At 32.9% G+C, this 18,184-nt stretch overlaps 3 protein-coding genes across 4 annotated transcripts; 2 read left to right on the plus strand and 1 right to left on the minus strand.

Moving 5' to 3' along the window:
- The first annotated feature begins 857 nt into the window (after nucleotides 1-857).
- On the plus strand, nucleotides 858-10,300 carry LOC141708601 (protein CHLOROPLAST J-LIKE DOMAIN 1, chloroplastic). 2 transcript variants are annotated; one of them, XM_074512308.1, is made up of 10 exons: nucleotides 858-1,135; nucleotides 2,335-2,431; nucleotides 2,556-2,660; nucleotides 2,768-2,845; nucleotides 3,692-3,747; nucleotides 5,814-5,871; nucleotides 6,714-6,836; nucleotides 6,956-7,051; nucleotides 8,514-8,585; nucleotides 9,999-10,300. In XM_074512308.1, exons 1-10 carry the CDS (start codon nucleotides 960-962, stop codon nucleotides 10,059-10,061), a joined length of 924 nt encoding a protein of 307 aa, XP_074368409.1. In that variant the 5' UTR covers nucleotides 858-959; the 3' UTR covers nucleotides 10,062-10,300. The 2 variants fall into 2 exon arrangements, with proteins under 2 accessions (XP_074368409.1, XP_074368410.1); XM_074512309.1 differs by having other exon boundaries at nucleotides 2,344-2,431.
- A 1,381-nt stretch (nucleotides 10,301-11,681) lies between these two features.
- LOC141702132 (beta-amyrin 16-alpha-hydroxylase CYP87D16-like) lies at nucleotides 11,682-14,154 on the plus strand. The gene is made up of 9 exons (XM_074505823.1): nucleotides 11,682-11,902; nucleotides 11,986-12,295; nucleotides 12,397-12,546; nucleotides 12,627-12,878; nucleotides 13,008-13,097; nucleotides 13,189-13,267; nucleotides 13,383-13,489; nucleotides 13,720-13,847; nucleotides 13,932-14,154. The coding sequence occupies exons 1-9, from the start codon at nucleotides 11,682-11,684 to the stop codon at nucleotides 14,023-14,025; spliced, it is 1,431 nt and encodes a 476-aa protein (XP_074361924.1). The 3' UTR covers nucleotides 14,026-14,154.
- Nucleotides 14,155-14,990: 836 nt separating this feature from the next.
- On the minus strand, nucleotides 14,991-17,998 carry LOC141702139 (uncharacterized). Its single transcript, XM_074505832.1, has 4 exons — nucleotides 17,737-17,998; nucleotides 17,361-17,449; nucleotides 16,175-16,282; nucleotides 14,991-15,372 (listed from the first exon to the last, which is right to left on the minus strand). Exons 1-4 carry the CDS (start codon nucleotides 17,915-17,917, stop codon nucleotides 15,184-15,186), a joined length of 567 nt encoding a protein of 188 aa, XP_074361933.1. The 5' UTR covers nucleotides 17,918-17,998; the 3' UTR covers nucleotides 14,991-15,183.
- Nucleotides 17,999-18,184: the final 186 nt, after the last annotated feature.

Genomic DNA, 18,184 nt, shown 5'->3' on the forward strand with positions numbered 1-18,184 from the left:
ATTTTTTCAAAAAATATCAAAAAATTGTAAAATCACAAAATAAACTAAAAGTATGATTTTTCTGGTAGTTTATCTTTTTTAATAAAAACGAATCTGATCTTATTTCTTTTTTGATAAATATGACTTATAAATAAGTATTTATCCTAAAAAATTCTCCTTTTTAATTAAAAATGAATATAATCTTATTTCATGTATTTAATAAAAAATGAATCTAATAAGTATTTCTCCTTTTTAATAAAAAATGAATCTAATTTTTTCTTTTTTGATAAATATGACTTGTAAATTAGTATTTATTCTACAAAATTCTCTAGAGGAGCGAGAGTCGAATCTAAAATCTCGAATGACCGATAATAAACTCTTACCAAATAACTGAGTTATCTAATCATGGTCAGTGTTCTAAAATTCTTTGATACAACCGATCAATTCCCGATTAATCCCATATAAAGTACCCAACCGATTCGATTTTTAAAATCCGATTAATCCTTATGAATTTTTCATTATTGGAGTATGTATAATTATTTATTAAAACTAAAATATTATATTAATTTAAATATGAATAATTATATAAATTATGATATAATAAATATGAATTTTTTAATAAATAACTAATATAATCATAATAATATATTAAATATAATTTAATATTATAATAAATATAATTTTTATTCCAATTAATTATTTCAATTAATTCTTAATTTTTAATTAACCTCAAATCAGTAACTCGACCGATATTACCTTATTATCGAGTTTTACAACATTGATCATGGTCAATATTAGTTTTAGCATTCACAACATCGAATTTCTGGCCAATTTTGTTTTTTTTTTAAAAAAGGAAAAGGAAGTGAAAAGGTTTAGAATGTTTTGTGTATTATCCAGTAGTTGAAGACTTTGTATAGACCATCTGTGAAATTGGGCGTAAAACCCTCCTAATTTCGTAAACCCTAATTCTGTGAATTGTAATGGCTTTGGCAACATCTTCTTGTGTTAATCTACTCCACTGCACAATTGTATCTAATAACAACACATTATTCAACAATCGGTGCTCAATCTCTTTTGTTCCACCGTTGCATACTAATATTCCTAAAAACTTTTCTATCTCCCGCTCTCTTTCTTTTACTCGCCCATTGCAATTCAGGTAATCTCTCTCTCTCTCTCTCTCTCTCTAATTCAGGTAATCTCTCTCTCTCTCTCTCTCTGAATTTGTTTATAATTTTATTTGTAGACATCAATTTTAATTTAATATTACATCATATGTATATTAGTATTATGCTCTTTATATTTTGAGATAGAATATATGAGGTTATTGTCGTGATTTAAGTTGTGTAATTTTTTTTGTTGAAATTCTGCGGTTTTTAATGAATTTTGTAGATGACCACATTTTTTGTACTTTCAAAGTTTGAAATGTGCTAAATTTTGAGGATTGCTGTGTTTAGAAGGTAGATGTTGTAGAATTATAGCTAGCCAGGAAGAGAGCAGTGATAGTTTGTAGAGTTACAGAGGAAAAATAAATAGTTCAGGCAGGATGTTGAATACAGAAAGATAATTGCTGGAAAAAGAGACTGCATTTTCAATCTTTACGTACTTTTTTATATTAAAGATAGAATAACTAGAACTAAATCAGACGGACCCAATTACCCAGTTGTTTCACACAGAAGAAGGCTCTGGGGAAAATGAGATGGACAGAAATCCTAATCCCAACCTTTGAAGTAAAGAAGTGGTTTTTGTAAAATCCTTATATGTTTACACATAAATATTATAATACGCTCATATTATATATAAAACAGTTCATACATAGCACACTTTAGAGAGGATAGTTAGTAAAATTTTACCTATAAATTATAGAAAACAGTAAGAAGTTAAAAGTTATCTTATTCACAAACTTGGATCGACAGGGATTAAACTTTTAGGGAGGAAATCTTTTAGCGTTTTTTTTCAAGTGTTGCACTCTCAGCTTCCTCTCCGCCTGTGAAATGACACCCCTTTTAGGAATAAGTTTTCAAAGACCTGGTTCTCTCATGTTCTACATGTTTATTAAAAAGAAAATTGACTAGTGGATTCCAAATTACTAGTTGGTCCTGTTTTTTAACTGCATACGTTAAATGTGCAACTTCCTTATATGGACTTGCTTTTGAGCACTGATTTTGTCATAGTCGACACTGTTCAAATAAAATTAATGAAGTTGACTTGTGAAGTTTCTTTCAATATCTTTTCTTAATTCTATATATCTACTTATGCCTACATACTAATATCCAGATGTATCACTTATACATGTGTGCTTGTTAATATTTTCCCTGTCAGCAATTTAAAGATGATATTAGTATATTAAATATTCAGTGTTTCTAGCAAGTGGTTTGTAAATAAAGGGGTAGCTTGTGGTGCCGCATCTGCTGCGGGAAGTTCAAGCTCTGAAAATGACTTTAATCCATATGAGGTAAAGTGCTAGTATCTATCATTCAAACTGAGGCCCTGGAGTTTGCATTTTGAAGACTTTTTATGGAATTAGTGCTAGTTTTTTTTATATTGACCTGGATTTTGATGATAACTTATAAACACAGGTTCTAGGTGTAAACCCCATTGAGGGATTTGACAAGATAAAGGTTACATATCAAAGAAAACGCAAGGATGCTGAGAGGAGAGGTGACTATGCGACTGCTGATCGAGTAGGTTATGTGTACCTGATTTTTTTTATTCTTTTGATAAACATGTGTATATATTCTTATAAGCAGTAGATGTGCACAATTGAAGATCAATATTGTAATATCTACAGTTGGAAAGCGCATATGACAAACTGATGATGCTTCAACTATCTAATAGGAAGAAAGGGATTACGGCTGGTTCATTTCAGGTCACCCTCCCTCTCCCTCCTTCCCTCTCTCTCCCACACACACCCACCCACTCACAACTTCATGTAATATATCTTTGCAACTGATGGAAGCTGCAACATTTATCTTAGTTATTTGGGTTCTACTTCCATGTTATATAATATTAAGTGTAAATTCACATGATTTATTGTTGGTGTGCACTAGAATCTACTGCGGATGAGGTTAATCCCACACACACCCACCCACCTCCCTCTGCCTCCCACACCCACCCACCCACCTCCCTCTCCCTCTCCCTCCCACACCCACCCACTCACAACTTTATGTAATACTCCCTCCATCTCATATTATGTGTCCTGTTTTGACTAGTCAACAGTCAAATTATTTAATTTTTGAATGTAAATTACGTATAATATATAATTAAATAATTTTTAAAACTAGTATCATTAGAAAATATATCTAATTCTCTTTCAAATGTATTTTTTATTTTTTAAAAATAATACATAAAATTGTCGTAATTATCGGTCAAAACTTGGTCAATTTGACCATATATTAGTCAAAACAAGACACATAATATGAGATGGAGGGAGTATATCTTTGCAACTGATGGAAGCTGCAACATTTATGTTAGTTATTTGTGTTTTGCTTCCATGTTATATAATATCAAGTATAAATTCACATGATTTATTGTTGGTGTGTACTAGAATCTACTGCAAATAAGCTTCAACTTGGTTGCCTATATATATAGTATATTAGCATTTCCAATCAAATCCATTGGTGTGCTTATATGCTTTATTAGGTTAGAACCTTTTTAGTTTGATTATTAGTCTTGGTCCTGTATTAATTGTTACTTGATGTAAAAAAAAATTCAGGTTTCGAAGGATATAAAGTATGCTGATAAACAACCACTTGTACCATGGGGGCCAAGGTAAGTTGTGTATGTGATTTTTCAATCAACCTTAATCAACCATATCGAGCCCTGCAGTGGGTGGATCTGAGATATATTTGTTTTAGCTCTGCCAATTTCTGAAATAGAACTATGGTCGGAAATCCAAGACCAGTTAGCATGGGGGTTGCCCTCTTGTGCAGCAGAACAATATTCCTGTTCGTATTTTACTTAGCTCATCTTCTTCCGTGCTAGACTGCTCTATCCAGACTGTACTTATTACTCTGCATAACAGAAAATGGAAGGGAGGATAAACTTCATTGTCTCTGTTCTACCAATCATAGTTGTGGTGCAGGACCAACAAAGAGACGATTAGACAATATAAATAAGCTATAAACCAACCTAATACATATGGGCTTCATAAACAGTAAATATGGCCCAATAAATCGAGCAAAACTTTGATAAATCTCCTTGTTTTAATCTCCATCAAAGCAGTATGTAAAAATTTGCAAAAGTATGTATCTTAGCTTTTATGAGCACATTTCAGTCTAAGAAACAAGAAGTATAGATATTGTTTACTTCATAAAAAACTTATGATCCTCTTATTCATCAAAAACAAGAAATTCTTGTTGTAGGTCATTTCCTTCATTCGAACAACTCTATCTTGCTCTTAATTTTTTAAAAATCTAAATCTAATCCGGACTTGTGAAAGCGATCTACCTTCTAAATATATCTATTCCACTAGTAGTATGTCTCTACTGAAAGTTCCATAGATACTGTAGTAAATTGTCACAACTGTCAACTTTCATACAGAAGATGAAAGGTAATAGTCAAACTGACTGAGCAATAAGTCCGTTCGTAACTACACTAGACTATCCACAGCTTGCACCCAAAATTAAGAACGCCAGTCATAATAAAAGAACATCCTGAGCACAAGCTTGTATGAAATGAATGCATAGATGAGACATGAGCTCCCTCCTGCCTTGCACAAACAAGGAAGCACTTCAGTCACTTCTCCACCTCTGTAAATTGTAACGAATAACACCCACGAGACCTCAAGTCTTAACATCCCAACAGTACATACGGAATTAGATTACTCAACTATCCTAGGTGGCATAATATATATGACTATAAATCCAGAGATTGCACAAGTACAACAGGCACACTGCGTCTATGATACTAACACACGAAGTGTGGAAAATGATCAAGTTTTGTTGCTGGTACTTGGGTTCAATGTACAAAAGGTTCCAAGTTTTTTTTTTCTTGAATTCAGCAGGGAATGGGGTAGTTCTTTTGTATAAAAAGATTTTTTTAGTTTTCAGATTGTTTCTCTGTTCTCTTGAATTTTTTAGTCTGGTTAGGTTTGTATATGCACTTCTCCTCTTCAATTACTGAGGGCTATCGATAAATTTGCAAGTCAGACAGTTTAAGGGGTCAGTTGGTAAATTTGATTAATTAATACCTAGTCATTAAAATTTTGAATACTCTGAATATATAAGGCATCTGAATGCTAAATGAATGATTTTGTTTGGTAATTATATTCTTATAACATCTGAATAATGTTGTTTCGTATTGTTCTTTTAAATGATTAATGTTTCATAAAAGAGTATATAAAAAGGTTATGTAAGTAAAGTGCATGTTTGTGAATTGTTGTGGTGAAAAATTTCATTTGAGCGATTTAGGCACTTTCATGAATCGGTCCAAGTCAGACAAGTAATGGAATTGTCAAACAAAATTAATAACTGAACCATTTACTTTAAGCTCATTCAGCTTGTTCAGAAGTAAATAACTCCCAGTCAAAAACCTTGTCTCTTTCTCGAAAATATATAAGGAAATGCTGGTAGTTCTATTATTAGAAATTGGAGGAGCTACCAATGATATATTCGACTGCTCTATTAAAATTTAAAAACTAAGAACTCAATAAATATCATTTATTTTACACTGATTTGTTGGTTAATATTGTTTCTGCTTACTATTTTTTGTTGTACAAAACAAGATGTTTGTAGTTCGTACTCGTTTATACTGTCATCCTGTATTCTAATTATCGTGATATGGGCATTTACATTTCCAAAAACTGTTACCTGATCTGCATACCGCCTATGTATCAGGTTTGCTAAATCTGAAATAAAAGATATGCAAATCAACATGGCGATTTCAGCTGCATTTGTAAGTGCCTCGTTAAATTAATTGTTAATATGTTTTTTTTAAATAATGTTTTTACCTTTATAACAATTGACAAGATGCGGTCTGATAAAGAAAGGCTCACTTTGTGAGAACTGGTCACATGTAAAAGGCATGCAAAGCAGATGTGTAGCTGTTTATATGACCTTCGTAGGTCTGTTATTTTTAGGGTCTTCTGCTTGTGTATGACTTTTTTGTCAAAATAAATAGTAAGTGAATCTTTAAAAATATAAATATATTATTAGAAATACTAGAATTCACAACTTTTTTATTTGGTTGTACTAGCATTCAAGAGATGTATAGAACTCGATAAAAGATTATTTTTACTCCTGAGCACATTAATAGAGGTATCTATTTGATATTTATTATAACTTAGTGATTCAAATGATACCTCGTTGAGATCGGGAACAACGTGGAATATGGTCTTCTCTTGAGTTATCAGTTTGATATTTAACCCAAATAATTATTGGTATATTTTTCTTGAAAATGAGTTAAAAAGTTTGGAACTGTTAGTACTTTACCTTTTAGGTACTGTATTAACTCCTCCAGAGTCCAGCCTATAGGTCTTATACTCAGATCTTCCTTTGTTATTTGTTGAAATTATGAAGAGAAATAGATTTAAACAACAGTTTGAAATGTTGGTAGGAATAATCTCATGTGACATCTTCTAAAATGTAAGAAAATCAGAATATAATACACGTAAATTTCAATTTTCAAGTGCTTTGATTACTTATTTATTTTTATGTTGATATCATAACATCAATCTTAATTACTAATTGCTGATATGCTACTAAGTTGCTCATAGTTGCTCTTTGTTCGTCTTGTAGATAGCTTGGATTCTGATTAAGCGAACTGCTGAATGGCAACCTGTGCAGTTCATATCTTTTGTGTATGTTTACAGGATTTTTGAGAAGCTAAAAACATTTGAACCCCCGGTATCCACATTTACTGTAAGTCATATTCACAAGCTTTGCTTTATCTCTGTATTTGACATTATAATGTTGTTGCAAGATCTAAATGTCTGTGCATGCTTATATGTTCTTTATGCTGCTACTCATGTTGGCTGCAGGAAGAGGGTGAGGAAGAGGGACGTTTGATGCGAATGGGAAAAAGGCTTCTTCGATCTCTTTCACTGGTGTTTGGTTGTATAGCAGTCTCATCTTTGGTATGTAATGCAATCTGATTGTTGTTGAAGCAATGCCTTTTACCAATTATGTGTTAAACTGATCAGGTGATTGACCAAAGAAAAAAGTTTAAGGACTGGAAAATAAAGGATAAAATGGTCCAGTTAGATTTTTCTAGATGCAGCAGACTGATTATAGTTCCAAGGAATATGTAATCTGAAATTCGTTAATATATCAGATTATGGAGAAGGTACCGGACTTATTTGCTATACTGACCTTCAGATGAGACCCTTTGTGGTAATGGGATGAACCAGAAAGGAACAGTTGATAAGAGAAGATGGATTGCCGACAGAAATGACATTACAAGTTTTATATGTGTTCTGTATTACTTAACTGCATTTCAGTTTTGTTAAGTCTGCTTTGCATCTAGTAACTTATCTTTCCATTACAGTATCTATAAATTGTTAGAGTTTGATGACTTGTACGACTGTAGTCCTCTCCTGTAATTTCATCCAATAAAAACTAAATTAAATTGGAAACACACTCAAACAGATCACACTACAAGAGTGTGTTCGGTTAGTTGGATGGAAGAGGAGCTCACACAATCTGAGAGTGTACTTGGCTGCTTGAATGGAGGGTTTTGAGAATATAAGAGGAGCTTGTTAAGGAACTAGAGGTGTGAAGAAAGGATGGAAGAGATCAAAGGAGATAATTGAGTATAAACACTAGACTTGAATAATGTCAAGAATATGTAGTGGGAGACGGGAATGAGGAAATCAAATATGAAGGAATTGCCGAGTGTTAGTATAACTCGTGCATGGGAATGAATGGAAAATAAAGGCGGTACTTAAATGTAATTGAAATTGCTTAGTAACTTATCAATTGGCATCTTATTCCATTCCAATCAACCAGACGCACAATTAACATAACTTAAAAGCAGCCTTAGACGGAGGTTAATTTTGTGCGCTAGGTGTAAACTGATTCTTTATTAAGATATGTAGCTGAGTGATTTTTTGTCTGAACAAATAGCAAGGAATCGGTTCTTGTGGAAATTTGCCTATTTATATTTAGCTATTTCTTATAAAATAGTCGCTGGTTAAACAAAATGGTATACTGTAGATTATTGATTTGCCATCCAAATATGACAAGGTCATTTACAGATTTTAATTTACATTTCACAATGCTAGTCACTTTATATGCTTTTAATGACATTTCTGTTAAAATATATCTGTATATTATTTGAAATTTGTTTTCCCTGTATATGTTTTATCACTGTTTCAATAAAATACAGCTGTTTCCCTTTCTACCCTCCAACTATAAGATCTTTTACCATTGTCATGATATACTCTGAATCCAGGAATAAATAGATATAAAAAGGTTTCGGAATCAATTTTTGTCACTGGGAATTTTTGTCGGACCAGAATAGAAAGACTTGCAAATTTTGTATGTTCATCACCAGTATGTTTGTTTTCTTACTGCATACTGTTTGTTGGATCATTGCAGGGGTATACTGGTGTCATTAATGGTATTGAGTTGGTACGTGGTTACATACCTACTTTCCTATACAATAATCAGGTATGTGCCATGTCTTAGTTTACAGGAATGGAGTTTTATGTTGGATAGTACACTCGTACACTCATTTAACTCCTTTAATACTTGTTTACATATACCATTGCACTGTTCTTTGGCTTGTCAGACATTGCATATTATACGGGCATTCAGTTTTCTTTGCTTCTTCGATTCATGATTCCGTTACTTCTGTTCTCTGTTACCCGGACTCTTCAATTTTGCCCACATACCCGTGTTTACATGACATGAGTGTGGGTATGGGATCTGAGTCGGACCCTTCAAATGAGAATTGGACACATCTATTTCCAGAAATATATCTCAAAATGATTTACAAGGTCGCCCAACAACTTGTCTAGAGAGGGATATCTATAAATTACTATTTCCATGCTTTTCTTTGATATTGTGCTATAAATTTGAAATAAACAATTATGTATATGTGTTTATAATGGTAGAAGTTTGTAGATGACACTAGTTTACAAATGTAAAATATATTAAAAGTAGGTATAATTTCACAATTATAAAGGTTATATGGTGAATCCGGCACCCGTATTTAATTTTAGATTCATATCCACGAATCCTAATTTTTTAGAAACTAAGAGTTTGACACTTGGATCTGCTAGAGCTCATATATATTTGTATGCATAGCTAATATGCTTTTTCCTAGTGAAGTTGAATTACATGAAACGTAGAGGTATACTGCATTATTGTTTGCAGGGCAATGTATCTGCCGTGTTGAATAACATTATTAACAGATGACAAAATTGATCAGATTCAGGATTTCTTAAATTCTGATAGTTATCACTTTTGATTTTGTATTATCAAATTTTTAGAGATAAACTGTGCCAATAATTAATTTTAAGGTATGTAAGAGATTACTTCTTCTGGTAGTTTGTGGGCACTCATATCCTACTGTAAACAACATCATTATGCCTTTATTTTTGAAATATTACTAACCCGTGGGGAAATGCATATTACTTGTCTTTGTTTCTTATTTCAAGTGCCGACTTATTAACAGAGTGACCACGTGCTGGTTTCTGCCCTTTATAGCATAAAGCTTATACTATAACTTGTAGCTATAATAGTACATATTACCAGTCTTCGCTTTTTTTTTTGCTTAAGAAGATTCGGCATATATAGACAGTATTATATTATGAGTAATGAATGTAGTGTCAGCAGGAATTTGATATTAAAGATCTGTTTATTTGTGATTTTTTTTCGATCTTTGTGCTTCATAATACATCTCCATGCTCTTCATAATATGTTTGGTGATTTTATATATATAAAATATCAAATATATTGGCACTCTTAGCATGTTCTTCACCAGTTATCCATGAGTTTTATGCGCACTGCTGCAATTGGTCTTTTTTTCTGCAATGCTAGATTAATCACCAAGATGACGGCACTTTTTTACTTGGACAGGAACTGCTTGTTACAGCTGCAACATCAATCACACTCTACATTATAGCATCCTACTACAGATGATGATTTCTATTTGGCCAGGGGAGAATGCAAATTTTATATCAGTGGTCAGTGGATGCGTTTATTCGCCTTGATCTGAGTGAGAATTTTTGGCTAGAAAAATATTTGTAAGATCCATGTGACCTTTTAATATAAAAGAAAAAATAGGGGAAATTACAAAGAGAGTTGTGTATTTTATGTACTTGAGATTTAGCAAATGCATTTGCCTCCTACAACCATTGAAAGTTGAAGTATTTTCATCAGTTGTGTTAGGTTTTGGGTCGTTTTGTTCCTTTCACATTTCAGGAAATCGATCTGGTAGATACCAGTTACCTTTTGTATCCTAGATGTAGACTTTGTATAACAAGTTTATAGGTTTTGCTCATATTACTTGAAATGGGGAAACGCTTTGGAGATTGGCCCTTGCTGGCTGGCACAATATGAAGTAGTATGGCTCGCTTGGAAAATTCATGTATTAAAACTTTAAAAATCATAAACCTGACATGCCTAACCGTTTTGTGCTTCAAAAGGCTGTGCAATTAGGTACGTTGACTCAAAATTGTGCCTTAAGGCCTGAGGGGCCTTTGTGGGAAGCGGTTAAATCCGTTTTCCGATCGGTTTACCCAAGTAAAGAATCCAGATTTTATACAGCAAAAAGTCAAATCTAAGAATTGGGAAATATTCACAAATTGGGATGTCATACGTCATGTTTCTAGGTATATGCAGCTGTATAGTTGTATTAGTTATTTTATTTTTTTAAATAAAAGTTTAAACATTTAATATTGAATCAGTAGAAAAATAATTTATGTAACTAAGTTTCATTTCAAATGTTAACATCTTAAAGGGACAGAGGGAGTATATTTTAGTTACAATTATGGAATTATAGATCATGAGATGCCAGATTATGAGACAAACTAAAAAAGAGAAAGATATTAATAAACATGATTTCCATCTGAGACAAATAAAAAAACACATATAATAACAAAATATAATTATTTTTGTAACATGCATGTAAAAACAAAAATATGAATAAATAATTGATAGAATTAAAAAATTATAATATATTTAAACAGGGTCATAAGATAAATTAGAAAAAAAAGGTGAAAAAAGATAAATTAACACTAAAAAATATGGATACACATATATAATATGATTACATTAAAGCTACCCGTGTAATGTAGTTATTGAGAATAATATATTAATTTGTTCTAGTGTGACTGAACCAAATAAAAGCACAAAATATTTGGAGTGACCCAGAATTTGTGGACGTAAAAGATACTAATATTTAGGCATTACTTAATTTTGGCGTGGAGCATTAGTTAATTAGACAACAAGAAGTATACTAAAAAAAATCGAATAGAAATGTAAAACTAATTTGAGCTGCAAACTTTTCCAAGTAGATCCATTAAGCTGTCTTTTGTAGAGACTCAATATTATGCTGTTCAATCTGAAGAAAACAAAAAGGCAACATATATGCCATTTACTGGCGTTTATTTATAAACCAAAAGTTAACATGAATTTGATCTACTCTATTTAAAGGCACACTTAAACTTGTTAGTCATTCACTTGAGGATACAAAAGTGTAGTAACAAAAAGTTTTATTCTTCCATCAGCTGCCACAAAATGTGTTCCTTATTTCTGAGCATGGCAACAAATGCAAACATTAATGGAATTGGATTGTCTATTGCAGCAGGTCTTACAGTTTATGTTGTTAGCAGGATGCTATACAGATGGAGAAATCCGAAATGCAACGGGGTTTTACCGCCAGGTTCCATGGGCTTGCCCTTCATAGGGGAAACTCTGCAGTTGATCATGCCAAGTGCATCTCTTGATCTTCCACCTTTTATCAAGCACAGGATTAAAAGGTATGACAAGGATTTAAAACTATAATTATCTAGCTTATTTGTGAAAAAGTTTTGAAGTCTTATTTCTGTTTTTCTTGTTTCAGATATGGTTCAGTTTTTAGAACAAATGTGGCAGGAAGACCAGTGATAGTAACTGCAGATCGTGAATTTAACTATTACATTTTAAAGCAAGACGGAAAGTTGGTCGATACATGGTCTCTTGACACATTTGCTGAAGTATTTGATCAAGCTAGTCAATCATCCAGGAAATATACGAGGAACTTGACATTGAATCACTTTGGTGTGGACGCTCTCAAGGGGAAGTTGATTCCTCGAATGGAAGAAATGGTCTCCAAAACTCTAGCAGATTGGTCTAGTCGTGATTCTGTTGAAGTAAAAAGCGCGTCCATCACTGTACGTAAATATAGTCGATATATCAAACAACATATTTATGCGGTGTAAATCTCAGAGCTTTTAATATGACAATTTTCCCCCCTTAAATTTGGCAATGGCAGATGAGTATTGATTTTGCAGCAAGACAGTTGTTCAGTGGCGATCTTGAAAATGCTCCTCTTAAGTTGAGTGATATGTTTAATGACCTTGTAGAAGGCCTTATGTCCTTTCCGTTGAACATCCCTGGAACCGCTCATCACAAATGTTTGAAGGTAACAAAAATTGTATTTGCAGATGATGAGTGGCAGTACATATATGTAGACGATATTCAACTTGACAATCTTTTGTTCAGATTCATAAGGAGGTGCGAAGAACAATGGGAGATGTATTGAGGAAGAGACAAATGTCGTCGGATAAGACTCCTAGAGATGATTTGCTTGATCATTTAATACAAGACATGAATAAGGAAGCATTCTTGAATGAGGATTTCATTGTTCAACTGATGTTTGGTCTTTTATTTGTAACCTCGGATTCAATTTCCACCACAATGGCATTAGCTTTCAAGTTGCTGGCAGAACACCCCTCAGTGCTAGAAGAATTAAAGGTCAGTAATTATTTGCACTAGTATCAGATAAACAATCTTATCATGCGTTGACAAAGGCTCTTGTTAGCAATAGACATGGGGTCTGTCGACTATGTTGTTGATGTAATGTTCGAGTAATGATATTTGCAGAGTGAGCATGAGGCAATCCTTAAGAACAGAGAACAGTTGGAGTCTCCACTCACATGGGATGAATACAAATCCATGACATTTACTCGCCAGGTCTGTTTCATGTTGAGTGAAGCTGAATGAATGTACTATGAGTTTCAGTTATGAATAATTATTAGTTGTATTTGTTTTGGGAAATTTGAAGGTCATTAATGAAGTCCTTAGGCTGGGAAACATTGCCCCGGGATTATTTCGAAGAGCACTGAAAGATATTCCTGTCAATGGTAAGGACTAAACTTCCAAATCAATATGCAACATTTTGGCTGAATATTTGATAGTGTCTTTCATTTTATCAAATGATTGAATCCTCCCCAGAATTTGAATAATTATCGATTGCAGGCTATACAATTCCAGCGGGATGGGTTATAATGATTGCAACATCAGCTCTTCACTTGAATCATGACGAGTTTAACAATGCCCTAGAATTCAACCCAGGGCGTTGGAAGGTTCCAGACCTGTTATCTTTCTAACAACTACATAAATAAATAAATAAATAAATTATAACTTAGCTAACTTTTAAATGAGGATCATCCCTAAATCACAAGGTTCGGTTACCAGCTAAACCAGTACAAGATATAATAATAAAATCCTAAATTTCAGAATTTATGCGGAAATAGGATATCATACATGGTCCTGCACGGACACTTATTATATCTGTTTTACGAAACTGAAATAGGATATGGAAGCAAGTGTGGTTGCAAAGAGTTTCATGCCATTCGGAGTAGGCATGAAGCAATGTGCTGGTGCAGAGTATAGCAGGGTGCTTTTGGCCACATTTCTTCATGTTTTGGTAACCAAGTACAAGTAAGTTATTTACTTGAATCCTTCTCCCTCTGCTTTATTATCAGGTACATACTTATTTATCTCCATTTCTTTGGGATTCTGCAGCTGGGCTATGGTCAAGGGAGGCAAAATTGTACGAGCACCAATCATACGATTTCCCCAAGGTTTCCACTTCAACATCTCGGAAAAGACCAACTGATCATACAGATTACAATGTACCACATACTTGCATCATACACTCTCTCACAATAATTTCAATTTTAAATATACAAAATGTTAAATTAACACAAATTTTACTATCTATACACCATTACATATCAATTTTACATACTTCACCGTAACCCTTGTTGAATTCACCATCTCATGGGTCTTATGTTACTTATTACGTAATTTTATCTAGTTAAAAAATGTAACTTAGTATTAATGCACTTGAATTTTTTCAACTTATTTTATTAAATACCATTTCTTCTTCGCCAATAAAGATGATTCCTATGTTTTTATTGTATGAGACTTGCCATTGTCCAATTTAGAAGCATGTTATAAAATTTCCAATAAATTATTTTTCTTCGACCTATATAAAAAAGATAAACTTAAAACGCTAAATGAAAAAAAAAATCATTTTCACAACATCCTTCACAAATCACAAGTTCATGTAATAGCGCTTTATTTTGCTACTAATCCTTAATAATTCCAGTGTTAATTTGTTTACATAAAACTAAGTGGTTGATCATAGATAAAAACTAATCCGTAATTATTTTAGTTTTCATTTGTATTCTCGTCAAAGTGACGTGATAACAACAACACACACAAGTATTAAAAGCACACCCAACTAACTGGCGGAAGAGAAATTCACCAATATTTTACATAAAAAATACACTCGCTACCGTACTTGGCTGACTTTCAACTTGCATTTCACTCTAGATAGAATTAAAGTTGTTCATGGCATGATACTACAATGGTTAAAGTGTTCATAATGTCATATTTTAGTAGTTGAAGAACTCTACACTCAATGCCGTTAAATGAAAGAAAAACCCATAAACAAATTACAATGTTCCGGTAATTGGGTATCTCCTGTATGTGTCCCAGTACACACAATAAACATCAACTCCCATTATATTTGAAGTAACCTTCATGTACACACTATGTAATTAAATCATCTAGTTACCATATCCAAATTTAACATATTACAAAGGATGTTCTTGTGAAGATTCAAGAAAAAAAAATTAAGCTGATAAAATTTATAATATATGGAAAGACCGGAATTAAGTCACTGTAATGATGGTTCTCAAATTTAGAACTAATTCCAGAAACTCCTGTCAGGCATCATTCTCTTCAGTGATTTTTTTGATTTCTCAAGTTAATTCCTTTTACCTTTGTTCCGCCTCGAAGGAACTACTGTCCATCCATCTTCTGCTTCGACCACTGGCTCATCAACCACCATGTGATCGCTTTCACTACCATTTGGCAGGGATTTCGGGGAATAAACTCCCGTTTCAGTATGTTCCTCCATACAGCTTCCGTCACTGTCTTCATCACAACTTGTATCCTGAAATTGTGGATAAGAATATACATAGTCAATAGATAAATAAGCAAAGACATTCTGCAAGGTTGCTCAATAAGTAAAAACAGAAACATGCAGCAAGTATTATAGTTCTAGTAAACATGGGTCCTTGCCAATGGAAAAACTAGGCAAATGTCAAACAACATTTTTACCCAATACATTGTGCTTTCACAAACTCTTTGAATAAAATGATGGTCCAAGCCTCCGTGCAGGTAAATGAGCAAGTTCCATCATAGTTTCTGAACACATAAATTGAATCCTCATGCACATTTACAACTACAAAGGTTTTTACATACATTGGTCAGGCAATACTAGCCAGTCGTTAGAGTGCTGGTGCTAATATACACAGGCTATCGCTATATTATGAAATCAAAAAGTGATTGTTGATGTTAAAGTAGAGCTTGTCATCCAAAGTATTAAAATGGCACAAAATATTTCTAATTATAGCTATTATTATTTCATTCAGCTTATCTTTAAATGCATTACTGTATTTGTAACTATTAATTTAGATATTCATATCTCTCTACTTTCCCACTTGTATAGTTGTACGCTAAAGTAGCAATTACAGAAACATTTATACTTGGTTCTATATTCAACAAGTATAGCATTTTCATTTTGCTATTTTACATTCATACTTAGTTCTTGGATGCTGTATTATAGATAATATTATAGATGCTAGCTTATATCTTGTGCAGAAAGCTATCACAAGTCGGGATCAAACATCTAACTGAGATAAATTATTCATAGAGAAAATTATTTTTCACATTATAAAGAAAACTGCATTCACCTGTTTGATATGTGGAACGGACACACTAGGAGCATCCTTCAATCTTTCAACAGATAAAAAATTACATTCCAAACATTCTTCGCGCATTATCATCAATTTTTCTGATATCTGACCATAAGGAATTAAGATTAGAATAAGCACACTAGAAAGTACAAAAGACTGCACATCATCACAAAAGTGCAAGTCCTGAGTTGTTTTAAAAATATGGGGCATTCAATGAGAATAATATGTTGGACCCTGAGGCATGTCTTTGAAAACTTTGGACCTTAATTTATTCAATTATCCAAATTTAAACCATTTTTGAAAGGGTAATCAACCGTTTGCTGGTACTAATCTTTAATGTAATATCCATTTTAGAGTGATTAGTGATGCTGGCATCATTCCACTTAGTCACTCATGCCGTTGACGGGAAAAGAGGTTCAATAAACACATGGGCGAAGCGAGACTTCAGTATAGAGACATATCTTAGACGTGCTACTTCTGCCTTTGATTTAGTTCATAATTCTTTTGCAACTTCCTTAACTGATCACCTCTTTTAATAGGTCGACCTTTATGACTTCATACCATGAGAGGGACTCGAAAGGCTAAGCTTCAGGATTAGAAGACCACTTGGACTAACCAAGTCATTTGACGTGGCAAATTCAAACCAAATTGACTAATATCTGGTTCGTTCTTGTCCAAATACATCGTTGATGTTTTGTTTTACCCTTAAATTATAATCCAGACTTAAAACTGTACGAATGATATAATTCAAGGTTGACAACGAATTGTAACTATATAACATCACTTACAAAAAATATTCAAAAATAAAATGGAGCGAAAATGCAAAATCATCCCTGTTATATAATTGTCCTCTCACCATAAACATGTTTTATCTGGGGCTAGGAGTTCATTAAAAAAAATATTTTGTATCAAAAGCCCAATTTTTCATGGGCAGGCCTTAAGTTCATTACGTTATTTTACTAGGCTTTTTACAATTTATAAATCTGTACCACGTCATCACCATTGACAATTCAATGCTGAATCCTACCCGAGAACAGTGATCCACAAAGTTAAATCTGTTCTATAATGATTCTAGTCTATCCTAATCACTCATTAGATTATTGTTAGTGTGGTGTCTAGCATCTGACATATCTCCATTTTGCAAGAACTAAAATCAAAGCTAAGATAATGAAAGGGGAACTACCTCCTCAATGCTTCCATCATCAAGTTCAGTATTAAGAGACAGCATGAAGTCATCAAGCATGTCCTCCAATTCATCAATATAGATAGGCCCTACCCATAATAAAAGAAAATAAAAATATTTATACATCCGCCATCTGATCTAAAAGAAAAGTAAGTTCTATGTCTTATACTTTAGTTGAAAAACTCATGCACATCCAAGATTCTGTAAAGAAGACACAATGGCAATGAATTAGTTTTAGAGTGCAAGATAGCATGATAAGTTGCGGTAAGGCAGAAACGAAAGTACACAGGTTCTACTAACTACTACTTGTAAACATGTAAATCAATAATCACTAACTTTAAGAAATTAAGAATGTATGAGGAGTTTGTAAACAGACCTTTTGACTGTGTAAACCATGAAAAGATATCAATAGGTAACTGTTGGGATCTCTTGCGAGAATGACGACCACCAAACTCATTCTCAACGGCAACTTGAAGAGAAGACCACCGTGAGAGTAACAAATTTATTCCTTCTTGCAGCTTAACTGATGCCTCATCCGATAACTGAGGGCGCTCCATTATCAAACAAGCTTTTAAATCCTACAAGTAATTCAGGACAATATTTCAAATCTTTAAATTCAACTAGAGCCCTTGCTACACTGAGACATATATTTACAATTTATCATTTATATCCCAAAGTTAATCATTTGAGATACGTATCCCTTATTAATCATTTAACTAGCAAAAAAAATTAAATTTAATAACTACAAATTTCAAAATTTCGTTTAGTATTTATAAATGTTATCACACGTACACTAAAAACTATTAGAAAAATAAAATAGTAAA

The sequence above is a fragment of the Apium graveolens genome, chromosome 2 (genome assembly GCF_009905375.1).
Source record: "Apium graveolens cultivar Ventura chromosome 2, ASM990537v1, whole genome shotgun sequence".
Lineage (NCBI taxonomy): Eukaryota > Viridiplantae > Streptophyta > Magnoliopsida > Apiales > Apiaceae > Apium > Apium graveolens.

Excerpts from the sequence above, each read along its gene's own strand:
- LOC141708601 (XM_074512308.1), top strand. The coding sequence starts at position 960 with ATGGCTTTGGCAACATCTTCTTGTGTTAATCTACTCCACTGCACAATT. Across the intron at positions 1,136-2,334 it reads ACTCGCCCATTGCAATTCAG|TGTTTCTAGCAAGTGGTTTG; the intron begins GTAATCTCTCTC and ends TTAAATATTCAG. Across the intron at positions 5,872-6,713 it reads TGGCGATTTCAGCTGCATTT|ATAGCTTGGATTCTGATTAA; the intron begins GTAAGTGCCTCG and ends TTCGTCTTGTAG.
- LOC141702132 (XM_074505823.1), top strand. The coding sequence starts at position 11,682 with ATGGCAACAAATGCAAACATTAATGGAATTGGATTGTCTATTGCAGCA. Across the intron at positions 11,903-11,985 it reads ATCAAGCACAGGATTAAAAG|ATATGGTTCAGTTTTTAGAA; the intron begins GTATGACAAGGA and ends TTCTTGTTTCAG. Across the intron at positions 12,296-12,396 it reads TAAAAAGCGCGTCCATCACT|ATGAGTATTGATTTTGCAGC; the intron begins GTACGTAAATAT and ends TGGCAATGGCAG.
- LOC141702139 (XM_074505832.1), bottom strand. The coding sequence starts at position 17,917 with ATGGAGCGCCCTCAGTTATCGGATGAGGCATCAGTTAAGCTGCAAGAA. Across the intron at positions 17,450-17,736 it reads ATGGTTTACACAGTCAAAAG|GGCCTATCTATATTGATGAA; the intron begins GTCTGTTTACAA and ends TATTATGGGTAG. Across the intron at positions 15,373-16,174 it reads CCGTTCCACATATCAAACAG|GATACAAGTTGTGATGAAGA; the intron begins GTGAATGCAGTT and ends CCACAATTTCAG.